The sequence below is a fragment of the Ochotona princeps genome, chromosome 4, assembly GCF_030435755.1.
Source record: "Ochotona princeps isolate mOchPri1 chromosome 4, mOchPri1.hap1, whole genome shotgun sequence".
Classification (NCBI taxonomy): domain Eukaryota; kingdom Metazoa; phylum Chordata; class Mammalia; order Lagomorpha; family Ochotonidae; genus Ochotona; species Ochotona princeps.
The window spans coordinates 35,229,883-35,247,612 of NC_080835.1; the positions used below are offsets into that span (position 1 = coordinate 35,229,883).

General features: G+C 39.8%; 1 protein-coding gene across 1 annotated transcript; it reads left to right on the forward strand.

Annotated features, from left to right (window-relative positions):
* Positions 1 to 5,503: 5,503 nt before the first annotated feature.
* On the forward strand, positions 5,504 to 14,084 carry CCDC179 (coiled-coil domain containing 179). Its single transcript, XM_012927114.2, has 4 exons — positions 5,504 to 5,548; positions 6,391 to 6,435; positions 8,352 to 8,456; positions 13,922 to 14,084. The coding sequence occupies exons 1-4, from the start codon at positions 5,504 to 5,506 to the stop codon at positions 13,931 to 13,933; spliced, it is 207 nt and encodes a 68-aa protein (XP_012782568.2). The 3' UTR covers positions 13,934 to 14,084.
* Positions 14,085 to 17,730: the final 3,646 nt, after the last annotated feature.

Below are 17,730 nucleotides of genomic sequence, written 5' to 3' on the forward strand. Positions count from 1 at the left end.
TGCAAGATGGCATTTAGGGACCAGTAGGTGGAATTCAACCCCATCACTCTGGTATGGAGTGTCTGCATCTGAAAACACAAAAGGATACTCTCATCAATTTTTCACTTTGGCAAGTGACTAATGCCTGTCTCCCAGTTATTTTGGCAAGGGATGCTAATACAAAACTCCAAAATATTTATTGATTTAATAAATATTGAATGCAATGATTTACATAAGCTCTTCAGCCTTGCTTTTTAATTAACATATAAGTTAATCTTATATACTTTACCTTCCTCTGGAAGTTTGTAAGTTTCAAATGAAATGACAGATTGAAATAGAATGTATGCATGCTATACAAATTCCAAAATTAATAGTATCCAAACCTATCTCACACTTTTTAACAAAGTAATTCATGCATCTGCCAAGTGATGTTGTTTCCACGTTTGTTTTATTGTTTTTATTGTATCACCCAAGTGGGTGAGGGGTTCCAAAGCTTTGAGCTATTTTCTACTGTGTTCCTACACCACAAGAAGGGAACTAGATGGAAACCAGAGCTAGTGGGACACAAACCAAGTGCCTTTATGGGATTGCAGTGCTTGGAGTTGGAGATTTAGCCAACTGAGCCATCACACTGGGCTCTGAATGTTTCAGTTTTACTGTAACAATAGGAGGCAGGGATGTCCATGTAACTGAGCCATTACCTGGTGCCTACCAAGGTATGCATTAGCAGGAAAGTGGAATCATAAGCTCAGCTGGGACTCATACCCCACTCATGTGATGTGGGTGTGAGCATCCCAGTGCTGTCCCAACCACTGTACCAAATAGTCACCTCTGCATACCATACTTAAACCGTTTATGAATAATGTATCAGATATTAAGCATGTTAATTAATTTCATGCCCATGTTATTAAATTGTTTCACTCAGGTCATCTCCATTCAGCTGTTCATCTTTGCCAGCATGTTCAGAAGGAATTTAGAAACCAGAAGTAGTGACAATTTTCAAAATGTCATTATCAAAAGGGATGCGTGATTGAGAAGTCACAAAGAAATTGTCAATTTTTCATACATAAATACCGATTTTCAGCACATAACAATGATGATGTATGTCATTTGTCACATCCAGCTTTTCTTTTTTAATTTTTATTTTGGATAATGTTTACATAGTTCATCAGGGTGTGAAGGATCGAAGGTTAGGGGAAAATAGGTGAGATCATATTTTCCAAATTTTCTTTTACTTCTTCCTGCATCCCGGGGAAGGAGGGAGATATGGGGAGAAGCCACACCCAGCCTCCTAACCACCAGTACCCAGAGATGAGGAATAGCCACTTGATATCAACCCAGGGTCCCCACACAACAAGCTTTTCTAATTGAAGTTGATGGTTAACTGCTTTGCTTTTGAAGTGACCTTAAGACACATTAAGTGTTGTCTGAACTCTACATCACAGAGGCAAAGCTAGTTAGGGCTCCACATAAAGTGCAAAAATAAACAGGTCTCCATGAGATAGTCTGCCGGAGTCCAGCTCCGGCCGAGGTTCGGAACTCACGAAGGGTGTGTGGATGAGGCGCAGAAAGAAAGAGACGGACCACTAGGATTCCATGATGATTGCAATAAAGCGGTCCGCTTTATTTATACAGAATCAGTCAAACTCTGGCTCAGACTTTTTACGTCATGATTAAATGGGTGTTACTAAAGATAATTCTGCCATTTGTATCACCTAAGGCAAGCTCAATCAGTAACACATTCCTCTTGGATCAGCTAAGGGAGGAATGTGTCTGGAGGCAGGACTCAAAGATCAAAGAAAGAGGGAAAGAATGGATTTCCTCTACCTCTGGAGAGTTAGCACCCTTGATTAGGATAAGATCAATAGGAGAAGAGGATTCTAAGCAAAGGTAACTGCTCTATGCCTCTGATTAGGACAGGATCCAAAGGGGGAGTTAACACCCTGATCAGTATATTGCCAATAAAGGCAGCTGTGACAGCAATAGGTAAAAACCTTTTTGCTAAAAGCGAATATCAGTAACATCAACTTTCAAGCTCGCATTGATACTTTACGTTAACTGTTAACTCCGCAGAGGCAGACAATGCCTGAATAAATTACACAAATCTCAGTGGGATAGTCCGGTGTCCATGCAAAGGGAGGCAGAGCTGCATTCAGGTGATCTAGAGATATTCCTGCAGGAGCCCTGCTGCACAGCAGGAGGTTCCTTGTGGCCCTGCCAGCAATGGAACAATACTCTCTACACCTTCCTGTCTTCCACACCCATCACACGGACCCCAGCAATAGTCATTAAATAATCAAATGCTAAAATATCATACATTGGGTGCAGTGTGTTGGCTTAGCAAGAAAATGCTTCATCTGCCATGCTGGTATGCCTGCACCCATGGGAGAAGACATGGGAGAAGCTTCATTCTCTCTCTCTTTTTATCCCCTTTACTCTCTGTAAATCTGCCTCTCTAGCAAAAATGTATGATAAAATAAAATAAAATACCAAACATGACAAACAAGAAACCCAGAGAAAAATTTTATTGTCTGCAATGAAAGGAAAGATTTAATATTCCATCTAAGAAGAATCCTGCAGATACTCTGATAACTCTTATCTTATTTCACAGGACAAAGATGCAGCATTTATTGGTGCAGTAATACTTAAACTGTTCTCATCAAAATATATTTCCACCACCCAGAAAGATAGTAAAAAATGTCAGCAGCCTTATAGAAAAAGCTTAATAAGCTATCTTGCATGCACTGTGAAAGTCTTCTATGATATAAAGTACAAATCAGCAAATATTGCTTAAATAATGAGGCCAGTAAACGGGAGTGGTAAAAAAAGAACTTATTTCAGTGTTCCTATTGAAAAGATATCTTAGGGTCATTTTTTTGTATAACATAACCATACTGAAAAATATCATATCATATCTAATCTCTCAGATACAATGACTCTCTTTAATCCAGAATCCACCACATAGAAGTGTGAGGAAGTATTTAATGTGCACTTCAAAAATGTCCAGTTTATTGTGTAAGCCCCACCCGTAACATGGAGGATAATCTGCTTTAGCCTATGCATTTAAGTATTAATCTTATCTAAAAATACCCTCACAGCAATAGTTCTAATAACATTCTAGTTTTCATTAATGAAGTTTTACCTCTCCAGATGTAAAATTCATTGAACGTATTCATTCTTCTTCAGCGGCAGTTGGGGTATCTCTATCCTGGATATTTTTGGTGTGAATGACTTGAACTCTGTGCTTTGGAACAGATTTGATAAATCCTTTACTCAGGATGTCCTGAAAGACTGCCGGTGCCAGCAACCTGCACATTCGCCTCTCAGATTACAGCTGGAGTTACTGTTTGTAGTTTAGAACTTCCTTACAGAGCTGCATCAAACAAAAGTAGGTTATTGAGCTTGTCCCAAAACTTTGCCTTTGGAACATTTCTTTTTGGCCTTTTCTAAGGATTTGTTCACAGGGTTGTTATCATTTTTGGCCGATTTTCAGTATCTTTCTCGGATGACTTGTTGACATCCTTCTTTTTCTCGTCATCTTTAAGCACTGCAATAAACAGAGCGGGGTGACAATCACCTTGGCTTTGCAATTAATCCCAAATAATAGTTAATTATCTGAATACCGTGGTCCAGCCAAGATGGCACATAAAGTTAACCATCAGGCCTACACACATCACAAGTTTGAGATTCCTACCCTGTTTACGGTACTGATTAACTGTGGTATACTGAAATTTATCTAGATGGAGGAAGACCTGAAACTGTACCCAAGGGTGTTTAGTTGAGGGATTTTATCTGTCCAAGAGCAGGATGGCTGTAGTGTTAGGTCTGGAGCTGTTTTTCACCTGGAAGCCTACTTATCCTACTTCATGAAGCCAAGGCAGGCACTATGCACATTTTACTTCTCTTTAGTCCTGTCAGTAGGAGTTCCTGGCATAGTTAGCCAGTAGGAGTCACGGAAGGGAAACTGGAATGCAGCTGGAGTGAAGATGGCTCTTGCCCATTTCTGCTCCCCCCCCGGGAGCAACGAGGCTTCACCTTGAACTCAGGTCTTGAAAGAATATAACATCTTAGAAAACCTTAAGCTTTTAAGTAAATTTCTAGTTTGTGATCATAGGCAAGATGGCACAATTTTTAAAAACCTAATCCAGCCAAGAAATTACCCTTTTTAGAAGACACATTTATTTACTTCAAAGGCAGAGTTAACAGACAGAAAGAGGCACAGCAGAGAAATCTGTCCATTGGTTCCCTCCCAGAATGCTTGCCAGGACTGATACAAGCTGAAGGCAGAAATTCTATCCAGGTCCCCCATGTGAGTATCAGTGTCCAGAGAACTTAGCCCATCCTCTGCTGCCTTCTTTGATGCATTCACAGGAAGCTGGATCAGAAGCAGAGTGGTCCAAATTCAAATCAGAGCTAACATAAGATATCAGGCTTGCAGCCAGTGGCTTAATGTGCTGTGCACAACACAAGCCCCATTCCAGAAACAAATCAGTGATTTCCAGCAATACACAAAAATCATGTAATAAAAATGAATTGAATTCAGAAGAAAAATTATAAGTGACCATTTTGAAACAAACACCAGTGGAGTGCCAATGAAGTGAGTACAGTGAGCTGTGAGAAGGAGGCACTTGGAGTAGTTATTTTAAATGGAGGAGCTGGGCAATAGAACCAACTGATTATCATTTGATAATTAGTTTTGACTAGTTTTAAGAGAAGAATATTAGGAAAATCACTTTATATATCAGTGTTTTGATTTCCAGATGATAATAATAAATGTATTTCCTGGGTTTTCAAAAAATTGATCAGTAGGCAATATAATTCACCTGACAGTGTTGAACATAGCAAACTCTGCATTCGTTGGTCATTGCCAGAGTGCAAAGAAAGGTGTCCTGTTTTACCTAGAAGTTGACTCAATGATGCTGTGTTCTGAGATTTCTTTCAGAGGGTGGTTTGAAGGAGACACTACATAGTATATAGAAGAGCTTATGCTACATTAAGGAGCCATGTTAGTTGGAGACTCTTTATTGATTGTAGTCATCTTTAAATTTCCCATCCCCTCCTTCAGCCTGGTATAGACAGATGGAAAGAAGGCAGACTATTGTGTTGACTCCATCAGAAAATGTGATGGAAGAAAAATGAGGGGATGGAACTGAGAATCCAACAGGAGACAGGCCAAAGTGATCGACAATTTAAGCTAGACATGTTAAGAAATTGAGGGAACAATTTCAGCAGAGAGAATAGAGACAAAGACTAAAACATGGAGAGATGGTGTTATGTGGTTTTCAAAGTAAGAACAGGATAAGAGTCTATTATCATTTCCTAGCACTCATAATGCTTAGATATTTTGTGAATAAGTAATAGCTTCCCTTTCCCACCAAGGGGAAGGGTGGAGCTCAAGAGACCAGAATAAAGAGAATTGTGATGGGGCAGGGTGGGGCATGAGGACAGTGGGTGTTGTGTCCCACAGTTACTTGGGCCCAGGGAGGTGGTAGGTGCCCCCAGGGGCACCCAGAGGCTCTTCAGCATGTGCCTGCGCTTCACGGATGATGATCCTGTTCAAGTCAGCCCCGTGAGTGCACCAAGGTGCTTGGCTTCAGTTCAGCCAAACCTATAATGGCCTTTGCCATCCAGGATGTGGCTGTCTTGGCCTTCTACATTTTGTATCCAGCCACTACCTTTGGGTTTTGGTGCTTGCGTTGGCATACATTCCTGATGGAATAGATAGGCTGGATCCTTGACAGATCTGAGATGAGAGAAACAATCCCAGATTTTTCCAGGGTCAAGTAGGCTTAACTCAACTGTTGACTGTCCCTTTGAGGACATAGCCCGCAAGATTGGGTGAGGAGCAGCATAAACTTTACAATACTAGGAAATTGAAGACATTGATTTTGGCTCTTCAGGTTTTAAAAAAATGAAAACAGGGTAGAAGTGAGGGGAGAAGACATTTAAAGTACACTATAGAAAGCAGGGTTAGGGGTGAGAACAGTTCATCCCCCTGTGACTCACTACTGCACCACACTATTCACCCCCAACCTTTCTTAGGCTTTGAAAGCAGGCATTAAGGTTAGATTCCTCCTGGACAGCAGGTGGCATCACTGAAGTCAAATAGCCTCAGAAGAAAAGTGAATGTTTGGATTTCTTACACACCTTTTCCTCCTAGATTATATCTCAGTATTCTGCCTGTCTTTGCTATGTGGTTCACTTCTGGTTCTGTTGTTGTCATGAAAGTGTCCATCCAGATTTTCACCTTAGATGTTTTTATTCTGATGCTATCTCTTGCAGTTGAGATCACATCGATATATCACATAATTTTTTTAAATGTGGCATAAGCTTCATATTGTAATAAGTAATTCTCCTCCTTTTGATGGTAGTTATATGCTTATGCATTTTTTAACTTTGTGTATTGTATAGGAAGGACCAAGAAGGCCACACCCCTCAAAAGTCACTGCAAAGCAGGTAATGTTAAAAACAACAAATTTCTGATTGTTTCTTTTGTGCTTAATAACTTATTCCTTTATGTATGGTGGTTTCTGACAGGACAGGGCTTGGATTAGCTAGACACATCTTCAGTGTCTTCTTGAAACTCTAGGATCCTATTATTATTATTATTACTAAAAAGGACGAGCTAAATGACTTATACTAAAATTGTTTTTCAAAGTTTTCTTTATTTGAAACTCCAAGTTACACATACAGGGAGAGAAAAAGAATTTTCTAGGCTGTGGTTCACTCCTCCAGTGGCTGTGATAGCCATGGCTGAGCCAAGTTGAGGCCAGAAGTTAGGAACTTCGTCAGAATCACCTACGTGGGTATCAGGGAGTCCAAGCACTTGGGCCATTTTCTGTCATTTTTCTAAGACCTTGAGCGTGGAGCTGGATTGGAAGCACAGCACCAGGAATTCAAATTGGGTCTTATATTGGATGCTGGTATTATAGCTGGTATTATAAGTGCTACAAGACCAGCCACATTGCTGTCAGCATTAGCTTAACATTTGGTATGCATGAAGAATTCACAATAAAGAGTCCAGCGAGATAGACTATTCTATTTAGCTAATTCTTCTTTTTGCATGCACTGGGATCTTGTATGCATCAGATCATGTCCATGCTGCTCCACATTCCATCCATCTCCCTGTTTTTGGCCTGGGACAGCAGTGGAAATGGCTCAAAGCCTTGGGAAACTCCTAGCTCCTGGATTCAGATCAGCTCAACTACAGCCATTGCAGCCACTTGGGGAGTGAACAAGTGGATAGAATATTTTTTTTCTGTCTCTACTTCTCTTTGTAAGTCTGCCTTTCAATATAACTATACAATCTTTTAAAAAACACAGTATATATGATCTACAAAGCATAATGATCAATTACATATTTTTTACTTGATGATTTGAACATTGTGGATATCCTTAAATCTATGTAAAGGCTGCTTCCCCAGGCACCTCTCTGCTACCTCTCTGCTTGTCTCCTAGTAGTAACCATTGTCTTAAATCTTATTTTTGTAAATCTCTTTCTTTTAATACAGTGGCACATAAGTGCCTTCATAAGTATATTTTTATGTTTTTGCTTTGAGCGTTATAAACATAGGACCACAAATTCAGTGTAATAGTTACTTTTTATTCTCATGGTTGTTCCCCAAGATTTTTATGTTGCTGTATATTCACTGTTGTCTAGTAATTTGTTGCAAAACATATCAGAGCTCATTAACCCCTTCTATAAATGGACACTGAATTGTTGCCATATTTTCCCATAATTAGCAGTACTGCTGTGAACATCCTCATGCATATTTTCTTTTGCCACACACAAGCATTTCATTCTCTTACAAAAAGAATGAATGGAATGACTGGATCATGGGGTAAGCACATTTTCAATTTGGTGCATCAGTACCTGATTATTTTCAAAGCAGTTGTATAGATGTTTCCCCTACTATGATGCTGTATTGTTGCCTACAGCAATTTCTAGTTTGAGTCCTCAGTTCTCAGTTATTTGTAGATCCCACATTATTGTTCCAAAAATAATCATGTGTGATATTCAACATTTAAAAGGACCACAATGTACACTTCTTTTCGTATCTTCTAATATGTTTGATGCTTTTAAATGAGTGTTCGTTTTAACAAAAATAAACACAAATGCCCTAGAATCTGACTCTATGCACAGTGATGCAACAAGAAACAGCAGTAAATGTTCATTTGAAAACTCTGATGGACCAATTTGTCTTTCTTTACTTAGGAAAAGTTGGTCTTTATGTTCCTATTTCTAGTAGCCATGTAGATTATCTTTATAGAGTCATCATTTCTACTGATACACACCGAAACTATAACCAATTTTTAAAAATCTTTGTATATTATAAAAATAAAAATGTGACTTGAGTTTCTCCCCCTGAAAGTCTGCAGATAAACGTATTCAGGACATGCAAAACATCAAGAAGGAGAAGAGGAGGTTAAGCAAACGATTCGCAAGGCCTTCTCCCATTCCAGAGCCAGGACTCCTGGTGAGTACAGGGATTGACTGGAATTAGAGGACCCTTTTTTTTTTTTTTAAGATTTATTTGTTTTATTTTATTACAAAGTCAGATGTACAGAGAGGAGGAGAGACAGAGAGGAAGATCTTCCGTCCGATGATTCACTCCCCAAGTGACCGCAACGGCCGGTACGCGCTGATCCGAAGCCAGGAACCAGAAACCTCCTCCAGGTCTCCCAGGCGGGTGCAGGATCCCAATGCATTGGGCCATCCTCAACTGCTTTCCCAGGCCACAATCAGGGAGCTGGATGGGAAGTGGAACTGCCGAGATTAGAACTGGCGCCCATATGGGATCCTGGCGCGTTCAGGGTGAGGACTTTAGCCGCTAGGCCACGCCGCCGGGCCCAGAAATTAGAGGACCCTTAAACGGAGTGGACATCCTCATTTTAAAATGATGGATTACTGACGTAGCTTTTATTTGTTCCTTTTCCTTTAGGAAACTTAGAGTTTCACTCTTAGAAAGTAACTTGAAAATCCTTGTAACGTTCTCATTATATAAATGCTTCTGTAGCAGTTATCCCCTGAGTTGATCTGATTTAATGAAAATAACATGGTCTTCACAAAAGCATGTTGTGATAAATTACAATCTTTGGTTTTCTAAGTGTTAGTTGACTGTCATGTTATTAATTTACATCTTTTACATTGCATTATTTGGAAAATAAATTACAAAATTTCCCAATGATTAGTTGTTCAAACTAAGATTGATCACTAACAACATTAGAAAAAATATCCATGATAATAACAACTTATTACATCCTATGTATCTTTCACAAGAGTTTAAAATATCTAACACAGAATACATCTTATTGCATTCATGAGCTTTTTACAATATGATGTTAATCATATTTCTTGTAGTTACATACTTACCAAATGTTACTTTCATTTAATTCACCCAAATGTGTTTGAGGATGATTATTACTCAGCTAGCAATGTGTTCCTCATTTCCAAATATTAGGAGATTTTTCCAGCTATGTTGCTTGTTGCTGATTTTGATTTAATACTTATTGTCTGAGGGCAAACTTCATAGCTAAACTTGTATTTTAATAACATAATTATTATGTCTCTGGTGAATGTTCCATGTAGTCTAGAGAAAAAAAATTGTGTTATGCCACTGTTATATAAACTAACTGAAAATGTCCATTGGTGCTCTCCTGCTGATATTTTTTCTTGTCATTATGTCAATTTGTTTTTCTGAGATGAATGATGTTACTCAGTATTTTGTATTATTGTTATCATTCTTCTCCCTCCTCCATCATAAAATTGCTTCTTCTATTTAACCACTTTGAAATAGCTCATTGATATCATTTCTTTTGCAGTGATTGTTGATATATTTGGATTCATATTTGCCTTATATGTTACTGTCTTCTACTTGTGACTACATTCTCTATCATTTGTGTCTTCCCCACTCCATTCTTTGTATAGAGATCCAAGTTTCTCTCCTGTATCATTTTCTCTTTATCTGAAAAGCTTCTTGTAACATTCTTTGGAAAGTCTATCAGTAAGAATTTCCTTCAATTTTCGTCTGGGAAGTTTTCATTATTCCCTTTCAAAGGACTGCTTCACTGGCTGCAGAATGCTTGGTTGCTGCCCTTCCTCTTTCAGCACTTTATTTCACTCCACTCTGCCTGCAGGTTCTGAGGAAGAATCCCATCGAATTCTTTCTTATCCTTATTCCTCTCCAGTTAAGGGCTGCCACCATCTCGCCCTAGAGTCCTGTCAAGATATTGTCTTTGTGGTTTTATGTTTTGTATCATTAACTTTACAAAGTTCTCATCCCCTAAAACAACATTTTCTTTCTTTTCTAACACAATTCTTGGATATTCCCATTTTTTATGCTCTTTTCATTTTCAGTGTGGATACTTCCTGTTACCTTTCTTTAAGGCTCACTGTCACTTTTGTCCACTGTGTACAGTCTGCTAATAAGCCCACTGGTGAGATTTTTATTTCCTTTGGGTTCCCCTTTAGAGTTTTATTTTTCCTCACATTGCTGGCTATTCCTCAATATTGCTCCCTTTTTCAATGGAGCTCATAGCATGTTAATGAAAATCAATTTCATTCCGCACATTTACGTTTAGATAGAGTGCATGCTGGTGAATTAGTGTCTCTTGACACAACGCCATCTAAAAAGAGTGGTGAGTGCCAGCAGATTTTGCAATGCTTACCTTTCCTCTTCTGATGCAAATGAAAGAGAGAAAGTGATCTCTGAGCTTCACTATAAGATTGATGAAGTTCCTGGAGATAAAGTTCTAAGAAGTAGGGGCAATTTCCTGAGACCACCCTCCAACCCTGATTTTAAGCTTATGTGTACTGGACCTCCATGGGTTCATCAATGAACTTTAAGTGTCTTTATATTGTTATTGTCTCAACAGCAGATTTGTATCCCTGATAAACTATGATATTCTTTGCCATTTGCCAAACTCTCCAGTTTTCAGGGAGCAGGGACCAGGTTGCAGTGTAATTCAGTTCGCTGATGGTTACAAGTTTAAATTATTTTCATTTTGTTCTATGCTGTTTTAATTTTAGAATAGAAAGGGTGATTTACTAGATCTGTGAATTGAAAACTTCCACTTGTATTTCTTTGGTCCTACCTGGGTTACTGGCTGCCTGAATCTGCAAGTGAGAGTATTGATGTGAAAAATGATAGTGACTTCCTGACGACGTTAATAAGAGAATTGAGATTCTATCAGTTAAAAAAAAGTTCCTTCCTTTTTCAGACTGTGGTGGGACTTTTTTTATAACTTAACCATCTACTCAAGCTTCTGTAATAAAGCATATTAAGAGTTAGAGTTCAGTTCGTTGGTTTGCTTATCATTTGTCTTTGCATAGACAAGGTGCTTATGCATTATCATATAGAAATCTAGAATTCCCAAGTATGCACAGTGGATGTACTGTCTAAAATCTACAGAATCCCCTCTCCATATTTGTAATAGCACTTTCATAATCATGACCTGATATTTAAGTATTAAAATATGTCCAGGCAGCATATTTTATAGCTGCACAATTTATACACAATGATGTATAAGAACGATGGATGTAAAGAATGATGGGGGCCCGGCGGAATGGCCTAGCGGCTAAAGTCCTCGCCTTGAATGCGCCAGGATCCTATATGGGCGCCGGTTCTAATCCCAGCTCCCTGATTGTGGCCTGGGAAAGCAGTTGAGGACAGCCCAATGCATTGGGACCCTGCACCCGTGTGGGAGACCCGGAAGAGGTTCCAGGTTCCCGGCTTCGGATCGGCGCGCACCGGCCATTGCGGCTCACTTGGGGAGTGAATCATCGGACGGAAGATCTTCCTCTCTGTCTCTCCTCCTCTGTATATCTGACTTTGTAATAAAAATAAATCTTCAAAAAAAAAAAGAAAAAAAAGAATGATGGATGTAAAGACATTCCTAAGGATGTCATGGTAGAATGCAGGTCAGTGGACGTCACTTTTGAACTGTTTCCCTCCAGATTTCTGCAGTCTGAATAATCGCCAGCCTTTTGCTTTCTCAGATATCTCGCTGTACTATCATGTCCTTCTTTCATGACTGATCCTTTAGCAACAGAATATCTAGAGTTTTCTACTTAAAAAAAAAAACCAAAAAATCCAAAAACCTCCTCTGTGTCTCTTTAGGTTACATATCATTTTTAATAGACAGTAACATAAAATCACTCTATTTCAATCACCCAACCAATTTTTGCTTTCAAAAATGACTGAAATGTTTCACAAAAAAAGAATATAAAATATATATGAAAATTCTGATCTCAATCTCATAATTATATTTCCATTTTTCTTAAGGATTCTGTTTGTCTTCAGAAAATCCATTATATTTTCTATTGGCAGTAATGACAATCATGGATGCTCTGATATCTTATAAAAGAAAAAAATGTAATTTTCTTCTAGGAAAGAATATTAAAACTCAAAAGTTCAAATTCCATATCATATTGAAGGGGGTTCTTTTCACTTCCCAAAGAATAATAACAACAAAAAGGAAACTTTATTCTTGTTTTCCTTGCATATCTTAATCAAAATAGATAGCATCTTTTCTTTCAAAGTAATTTTTCAGGGCTTTCAAATCTGATAAAAAAATTTCTTTAGAGTGCTTTCATTTTAAGCACAACCAACTTACTGTAATATATAAACAATCAGATTATTTCATAAGTGAACAATGTTTGCTTCAATTATTATTTTACTAACCTTTTTTCAAAGAGAGTATAAGATTTACACAAGAGACCAGACTGCACAGGATGAAGTGGCGCTACAATATGCTGCTTCTTGTAACTCTTCTTTAGCCCCCTTTGCAAACTTTTGTTCCAAACAGTGTCCCTCAAATTTTGCTTCTCTCATTTTTTTTTTTTTGGCTGAGGTTAATCGTTGATTTCAGGAAAAATATGCAATCGCCTGAATTAACTTTAAATGACTTTTAAGGCAGAGTGTTGAATCCATAGGAATGCTCTGTTGACAAAGGGATTGCAGTTCTTGGAAGGAAGGCTGGATCACACAGTTAGAACACAGAATTGTAAAGATTTGTCTGTCAAAGTATTTTTGTATTTGTATTTGTCTGCTTGATATAGCAATAAAATAACTGTTAGATGTATTCATAAGTTATCCTGAAATATTTTAAGGTTAAATTTTTGGTATTTGTTATCATTCCCTTTTCATTTTGCTTTTCCTGTTATTTACTAATTCTGAATTAATTTCAAATTTTCAATATTAACAATATATACCTAGTCATTGCTTTATCAGTAAAACACAGAACATAAGACTTGAAAATGAGAATTTCTACAATATTTTTGTTGCAGACTTTATATTTAGAAATGATATATTTCTTTCTCTGAACTTCTGTGTTGGGCTTCTAAAAACTCTTCAAACTTTCGATGTTGCATGACTCACAGAACATTAGTTTCTATCATACACAACTGCATATATGATCTATTTGATAAAAGTGCTTTTCCTATCAGGCTTCTGCCTGAATATAACCTTATTTCAATTTAGGTTACCATTCCTCTTTTTAAAAAAAAAATATGCGGAATGGAGGAGAGACAGATAGGAAGAGCTTCCATCCGTTGATTCGCTCCCCAAGTGGCCGCAACAGCTGGATTTCTGCTGATCTGAAGCCAGGAGCCCAGAGCCTCCTCTGGGTCTCCCATGCGGGTGCAGAGTTGCAAGGCCTTGGGCCATCCTTAACTGTTTTCCCAGGCTGCAAGCAGGGGGCTGGATGGGAAGTGGGGCTGCTGGGATTAGAATTGTCACCCATATGGGATCCTGGTGCACATACAAGGAGAGGACTTTAGCCACTTGGCTACCACACCAGGCCCTGGAATAACATGTCTAACAAACATGATTGCATATATTGTTTGTATAAATGGTCTTCTCCCCAATACTTTTCCAGATAACTGATAGTTTGAGTTTACTTTATATAAATTTAAATTTTTATGTGTTTTAATCCTGTGTAGTGGTCTGGATAAAGCTGGAGTCTGCAATGAAGAAACCATGTACCAGAGTGAATTTATGGCCTTGGAAATCCAACTGTGTGCCATGATTTGACTTCATTTGAAAATAAAAGCAATACTCTGCAATTTCAGCAAAATAAACATGGTTCAAGCAATTTACATACAAGCTATGGCCTCTAATATCTTATTAAATATCACTCCACTACCACTTTCTTTTCAGTGGTGAATTTGAGGTTTGTTGTTATTATTATTATTATTATTATTATTATTATTATTATTTTGCTTTGATAGCCAAGAAGGATACATGCCCATTGGACCACAATTAGAGTATGAAGAATCAAGAAACAGTGAAAAAACGACAAGACCATTATTTCCAATTTTCTTTTTCTTCTTCATGTATCTGGGGGAGCGGGAAGAGGAGAGACGCTACACCTAGCACACCAACCGTGTCAGTACCTGGAGACAAGAAGACAGCTCTGAATGTCATCCCAGGGTCCCCAGTGTGGAGCATTGGCTGAACGTACCAAGTGGTTACGGTAGTTCTGAAATGCTGTTGATTTCATTGTTTCAGCAATGAGGAAATTTTTCCAAGTTACATTGGTTGACATAATCCAATTTATAATCTCCATTTGCCCAGATACTTGCTGTCAACCCCTGGCCAGGAGAGCTGTCCAAGGGACTAAATGTCCTCTGCAGGCTCCAATGAGCTACCATCTTCAACAACTGAGGAGGTCCAGTTTTGACACATGCCCTCCATGGTCAGACCACAGATGCTATGGATGTACTCTTTTGTTTCGTTTTATAGCAAAGTGGGTAAGACTATTATTTCCATATTGTTTCCTTCATGTATCTGAGGTAAAGGGGAATATTGAGGGAGAAACCCCACCCAGTTTCCCATCCACCCCAGGTCCCGGATGTGGGGCATGCTCTGAGATTCTTGGTCAAGTGGTTTTGATAGTTCAACCAGTCTGCACTTAATCTGGCTCATGCTTGTACCACTGGGTATGGTTGCTTAGTCCAACATGGCTCGTGTCCAACCCAGCTCACATGCAGGCCAATGAGTGTTGTAGCATTGTCCAGACTAGTCTGCCCCCAGTCCCAGCTCTCATGCTCACCAGCTGGGGCACTGGCCCAGCAGTGTAGCTCCCACTGTCGCCCTACTAGGCTTGCCTACCCCTCCCCGGGTCTTTTGTGTGTGTCAATGGGTGGTGGTCAGCAGTGATGGATACTAATTAGCCTAGCTCATGTCTCCCACATGATTAGGTGCATCATTCTGACGCAGAAAGGTCCTCCAGTTTCCTTCCTCCAGACTACTCAGTCTAAGCCCACTCTCTAACCTGCAAGTACAGTTGTCCTGTTGGTGGAAGTCCCCCAGAAGTCATTCCTTACCTCCAACACACCCTCTCAGGAGTCCTTCCTCCCATATATCCCATACTCCCTTCCCTGAGCAATACATAATCCCTGCACCCAGGAACACATGGTTTACCCAGCCCGGTCTTCCCAACCCCAGTCTTCCAGTGGGATGATGTGCTTGATGGTCTGGAGTTCTACCCACCCGACAGGTTCCCAATATCATAATAGTTCTCCAGATCTGGTCCTTCTACATGAATGCTGACCTGGGATGTAACACCTCCACACCTGGGACACAAGCACATGCACAAGACTCCAGCCCTGGTGATGGGGTTAATTGTCAAGGTGAATGTATTCCTGGAACTCTGGAATCTCCTAACACCTGCATCCCATCACGGGAAAAGCCCTGCTTTCTGAAACGCCAGGAAGCACACAGGAGATAGGGACGTTCTTGGAGTTTTTAGAATTCCTAGGAAGGATGTTTACCTTCAATGCATGCTGTTTAGTGTCTACATTGAGGTGATAGGATTGGAATCCTGAGCTTTTGCATTGTAAATCTTTATTGAAGTAATTGAATCAGAATCCTAAACATTGCAAATTTTTTACCTGCTTTTGGCTCTCTGTCACCAAATAACCCCTCATTATGTATTTGCCCAATATCATGTAGCTATTAATTTCTTCATAGATAATTGCTATTAAAAAAAAAACATTTACTTTGTTCAATGTGCTTCTTGTTCATGGCAAGAGGTGGCCATCCAACTGGACATTAAAAATCATTTCACTCACCTTGGAGCCTCGCAAAATTTTCTTGAACTCTTACAGCCTAGTCCACCAGCACCCCACAATGGCATGGGACTTTTCCTCCCCCCTCCCAACTCGCTATTGAGGCCAAAACATGTGTACATCTCAGGCCCACTCCGACATCCCCCAACACAAATCCCCTGACCCTAGAGCTAGTGAAAGAGAGAGGCCCCTGGATGCTCCCTCTCCACAAGGCAGAAGGAAACCCTGTTGGTTTTGAACAAATGATATTGATAGATTCTTAAAAAACATATATGTTCACTCATTTGAGAAGCCCAAGTGAGGAGTTGGGAGAGTTTACATTTGCAGATTCACTCCCCAAATGTCCACAATAGCTTCCTTGGCCAGGGCTGGAGGCAAGGGCTGGTAATGAAATCTAGATATCACACATGGGTGGCAGGAATCCAAGTATTTGACCCAGCACTTGCTACTTGCCAGGGTCTATATCAGCAGGAAGCTTGAATCAGAAGACATAATGAAATCAAACTCAGCACTCTAATGTGGGACCTGGAAGCCATCCATGCCTGCCAAAATCTTGTATCAGGTTCAGGGCAAACCTTGGGAAGTCATTCTCCCAGGGCCACGACCTCACTGCCCCATGTTTGCTTGTAGCAGAATGGCAAACAGCATTCAAATCCTGAGAAGTCAGACACATCAGTGAGAAAAGAAACTTAACAATTTGTCATGAATGTCACATTTTTGCCTCACGCGATGGCCAGGAAAATAGCACATTAATGCCATTTCAGTGGGTAAGATCTTTCACAGGTTTGCCCAGAAAGACATAAAACAGAGGGACTCTTACCCAGCTGACCAACACAGTGAGGGGTCAGGAAATTTTAAAAACCCAAGACACTTTATGAAACCCCGGAGTCTCTCCCTCTCTCCTTTCAGTGGACACCCTATCTCCCAGATCTCTCCTGGGAGGTGCTTTCATCTTTCTCCTAATTTTCACATTTGTTTATGAAACTTCTCTGCCTGAAACCGATCCTTGATCCTCAGCTTTTTATCTCTATAGTAAGCTGAGGAACGAACCCATAGAGTTTTTTTTTAAAGATTTATTTATTATTATTGGAAAGCCGGATATACATAGAGAAGGAGAGACAGAGAGGAAGATCTTCCATCCGATGATTCACTCCCCAAGTGAGTCGCAACGGGCCGGTGCGCGCCGATCCGAAGCTGGGAACCTGGAGCCTCTTCCGGGTCTCCCACACGGGTGCAGGGTCATCCTTGACTGCCTTCCCAGGCCACAAGCAGGGAGCTGGATTGGAAGTGGAGCTGCCGAGACTAGAACCAGTGCCCATATGGGATCCTGGGGCGTTCAGGGCGAGGACTTTAGCCACTAGGCCACGCCGCTGGGCCCAAGAACCCATAGAGTTTTGCAGTTAATGACATAGACATTTAAATAACATTTTAACTCCTAAGCCAAACGCCTACCCCTGCATAAGCTCACAGGCAAATGACTCCAATATGATTACAACCAAAATCCTATTATGTCTGCATGTATGGCACGGTGCGTGTGGAGGGGCATATACTGAGTGGAAATAAAAGTACCTATTCATATACAAATCCAAAAGTTCTGGAACACTTAAATAATTTTGTGAGATGGATTTATTCCACCTAAAAATGCAAAGCATTACTACAGATCAACAGTAATCTAGGCA